General features: G+C 36.3%; 1 protein-coding gene across 1 annotated transcript; it reads left to right on the top strand.

Moving 5' to 3' along the window:
* LOC109830872 lies at positions 317 to 4,067 on the top strand. The gene is made up of 6 exons (XM_020398233.1): positions 317 to 764; positions 853 to 1,143; positions 2,165 to 2,291; positions 2,379 to 2,982; positions 3,089 to 3,703; positions 3,806 to 4,067. The coding sequence occupies exons 1-6, from the start codon at positions 317 to 319 to the stop codon at positions 3,983 to 3,985; spliced, it is 2,265 nt and encodes a 754-aa protein (XP_020253822.1). The 3' UTR covers positions 3,986 to 4,067.

Below are 4,390 nucleotides of genomic sequence, written 5' to 3'. Positions count from 1 at the left end.
GTAATTTGAAACATTGGTTATGCATTTAAGTAAAAATAACGATTTTAGCCACTAACCGGATTGCGAATTTTTATGGTGTCCGATTGGCTTCGAATTCCGATTTCGAATTTTTATAACAATTTTCATTTCCAATACAATTTACACAAATTACATAAAATCGTTTTTTTCAAAAATAAATTACACCACTCAGAATCAAAATTGATTTTGACCCCTTAGATTTTTACATATAAAAAGGCCAACAGTTTAAGTTTTTCAAATCACAATCACAACTCAAACACTCACAACTCAAACACTTACAATTACAATCACAAACAATATGAATTCTGGAGATTACAACTCCATAAATCTTGATGAAGTTGAATTCGTCATCGACGAAACACAAAGTGATCCATTCCAGGATCATAGTTCATATGTAGAGTTTGAAGACATTTCAACCGATTTCGGTAATCCGGAAGGAGGTTTTGCTAGTAGAGAGGACATGGATGCTCATGTAAGATATGTTGCTGGCTTGAGGAACGTTACTTTGGCAATTCGTGATTCGAAGGGAAAAGACGGCCGACGGCCCAAAGTTCGATATTTATGTAGCCAAGGTGGCGGATACAGACCAAAAAAGGTTACTGGAACTAGGTCCACTAAAACGACAAAAAATAATTGTCCATTTTGGTTGGACGGAATGGAGTACCCTGGAGGGCGCTGGTACTTTGAAGTCCGGGAGGGGAGACACAACCATCCATTCCCGTCTCATGCTGTGGGATCTCGTTTAGGTAAAATATCCCCTATTCAACTTGAAGTTATTAGGGAGCAAGAGAATTTTAATTTAAGCCCGAGTAATATGTTGGCGTCCATGAAAAGGGCTGATCCGGAGAACAAATCGTGTACAAGTTTACAATGCTGTCAGTAAGGTGCGTGCCCAGAAAAGAGAAGGTCGGACCCCGATGAATAATTTCATCCATTTACTCAGGCAATTGAACTACATGTACGACGTTCGGACTGCTGATGAATCTTCCGAACTTGGAGATATTGTTTTCTGCCACCCGGCTTCTTTTGTGATGGTGAATGCATATCCGGAAGTCATGATGATTGATTGTACGTACAATACCAATGAGTATGACATGCCTCTACTAGAAGTGGTCGGTGCAACAAGTACGGACAAAACGTCCACTATCGCCTACGCATTCATGCGAAATGAGAGACAAGAAAACTACAGGTTTGTGTCTTAATGAATTTTAATTTTTGTCATATGTTTAAATTTAAAATTGTTAATTAACATTATTTAGTACAATTGTTTGTCAATGTTATGAATAATGTTAAATTGAATATTTAGGAGGAGTTAATATTGTTATGAACATTATTAGTATTGTTTAATTAGGAGTTATTATTTTTATGAACATTATTAGAATTGTTTAATTAGGAGGAGTTATTATTTTTATGAACATTATTAGAATTGTTTAATTAGGAGGAGTTATTATTTTTATGAACATTATTAGAATTGTTGAATTAGGAGGAGTTATTATTTTTATGAACATTATTAGAATTGTTGAATTAGGAGTTATTATTTTTATTGGAACATTATTAGTATTGTTTAATTAGGAGTTATTATTTTTATGAACATTATTATATTGTTATTTTTTTATTGTTATATTGTTTAATTAGAACTTATTATAGTATTATTAGGAGTTGTTACTGTTATGAAAATTATTATATTGTTTAATTAGGACTTATTATAGTATTATTATTGTTATTAACATTGTTATTGTAGTATTGTCATTAATATTGTTATTATGTTAATTTGTTGTTATAAATTACAATTGACAATTATTTAGTACAGTTATTTTGTCCTACGTTTAAATTTAAAATTATTAATGTTATATTATTTTGCAGGTTTGTGTTACAGTTTATCCGTACTTTGTTCGTTAGCCAAGTGACACATAATGTCATTGTAACCGACCGAGATTACGCCTTGATGCATGTTGTCGAGTATGTTTTCCCAGAATCCAGGCATCATTTGTGTCGCCGTCACATTGAGCAATGCGTGCTATACAACGAGCACTGCAGCAACCTGGTTTTTTAAAAGAGGCGGCAGAAGGATTTAAATTTCGTTGGAATTGGGCGATAAGTGCACCAACCATAGATGACTTTAATGATAGATGAGGACGTCTGGCAGCACATTACTCGAATTGGGGAGCATTGCTGAACTACTGCATTGACACATGGATTAGTCCGCATTCCCAAAAAATCCTGTCAGCTTACATCGACCATTATTTTCACTTCGGAAGCTACACAACAAATAGGTAAGCCTTGTGAGATTTACGTGACTAAATAATCGTTACATGTAGTCAACATTAATAATTAATATTCAAGTTCAATTGGTAATGCAGGGTCGAAGGAGAACATCATCGCGTCAAACGACATTTAGATGGTGGTCGGTACCCATTCGATACCGTACTGGAGAAACTTCACAAGGTGATGGAAGGCCAAATCTGTGAGATTAAGAAAGTAGCGAGAGTTAACGCTACTAAATCCAACACAGACACCCTTGGAGATACGTTGTTTGTTAATCTGAACAGATCAATCACGTTTAAAGCATTCGGCCTCATAAGGAAAGAAATGCAAGTTTTACAAGAAATGGGTCAGGATCCAACAACGTGTGGTTGCTACCTAAGGAGAACTCATGGTCTACCGTGCGCACATGAGCTTCAGTACTACATCATAAATGGGTATAGCATTCCGTTGGATCAAATACATGATTATTGGAAAAAGTTAGATATTCAGTTTCCAATATTTCCTAATGATGCCGCGGATGGATCCCCGACTCCACCAAATCCAGTGAGGAGGGCGTTGTTCGAAGAAGTCCCTGATATTACTGCACCTCCTACTGCTAAAAAGAAAACCAAGGGTAAAAAGCTCTCTAGTCTCCGTGTACCTTCGGCGTGGGAGAGGGTTGTGAAACAGTACGGATTTAAAAAGTCTCCAAACAAAAAGGTAATACTACATAACTTATGAATTTCTATATTTGAAAATTATGATTTATATTAGTTACTAATTTATTATTCTCAATTTAACATTGTCAACCTATGCATTTGTAAAGGGCCCTGGACGTGTTGCTTCTATCTCTGAATCACAGGGGAGTCCAATGAGCACATCCCAACGTACGGGGCCACCAGTATCACCATCTTCTCCAAATCCTCCGTGCTCAAGGCCTCCAATGTCAACCCCTTCTTCCAAAGGCACCACGTTCATCTTTAAGAATTCTGTATTTGAGAGAGAATTCCCGCCCTACATTAGAAAATACATAGATCAATGCACAGATGTAGCGGCAGACGGAAATTGTGGATTTAGAGCGGTGGCTCTAGCAATTTACGGAACAGAAGATGATTGGGTTAAAGTTAGACAAGACTTAGTAGCAGATCTACAGAATAGAAGCGCCTTGTACGCTCGAATCTTAGGTGGGAGGAGTGCGAGGAGTTCTAATGTGACTAATCTCATCCAATCGATTGCTCACTACCATGGACCAGCGGATGATGATTACTGGATGGCGGTACCGGATTGCGGTCACGTAATTGCAACAACATATAATGTTGTTTTCATGACATTCAGTGAACATGGAGGAAATACTTGTCTGCCAGCGATATTAGATGAAACACAAGGACCTCCAACCCGAAAGGTGGTGTGCGGACATCTTAGCAATGATCATTGGATTTTGGTAAGAAAATTACACTAGTCGACGATCATATAAACAAGTTGAATTTTAACTTTAATTTTTTATATAAGAATATAACTTCAATATTTGTACATTTTTTTCCAGTTGCATATGAAACCAGGGGATCATCCGGTACCACCCATAGCATTTTACTGGAACGACCATCACGACAAATCTGCAGATGGTTTAGATGCACAATTTGCATTCTCGATCGGTCACTTTAACCGTCTCCACAATGAAGATGGAGAACGTCGAGCAGCAACAAGAAGAAGAAAGAACAATTAATTAGGATCGAAAAAACAATTGATGTATTTCGTTGAGTAGATTAATACTTTGATTTTCTAATAAATTTTATTATTATCCTTCATTATAGTCTAACACTTCAAACATTTCAAACACTTAAACAAATTTTATTAACGATTTTAAAAATTCAAATTATATTAAAATTAAACCAACATTTATATATGTTCTAAAAAAATAGAGGACTGTGGACTCAGAATTAATGAACCGAATTAATGAACCTTAATGAGAAGCATTTAATGGTCGATGTAAGCTTAATTAACAATAAAGGGCAATTTCGTCCATCCACCACCCAAAGTTACTGTTTGGGAGTGGATATAGTTGGACCCCTCTCTCTCCTCCTTTTTCTCCCCTCCGTCTCTCTCATCTCTCATATCTCGTTCGCTCACC

Source organism: Asparagus officinalis, chromosome 2 (assembly GCF_001876935.1).
Source record: "Asparagus officinalis chromosome 2, Aspof.V1, whole genome shotgun sequence".
Taxonomy (NCBI): Eukaryota; Viridiplantae; Streptophyta; class Magnoliopsida; order Asparagales; family Asparagaceae; genus Asparagus; species Asparagus officinalis.
This window is presented reverse-complemented; position numbering and strand designations above follow the sequence as displayed.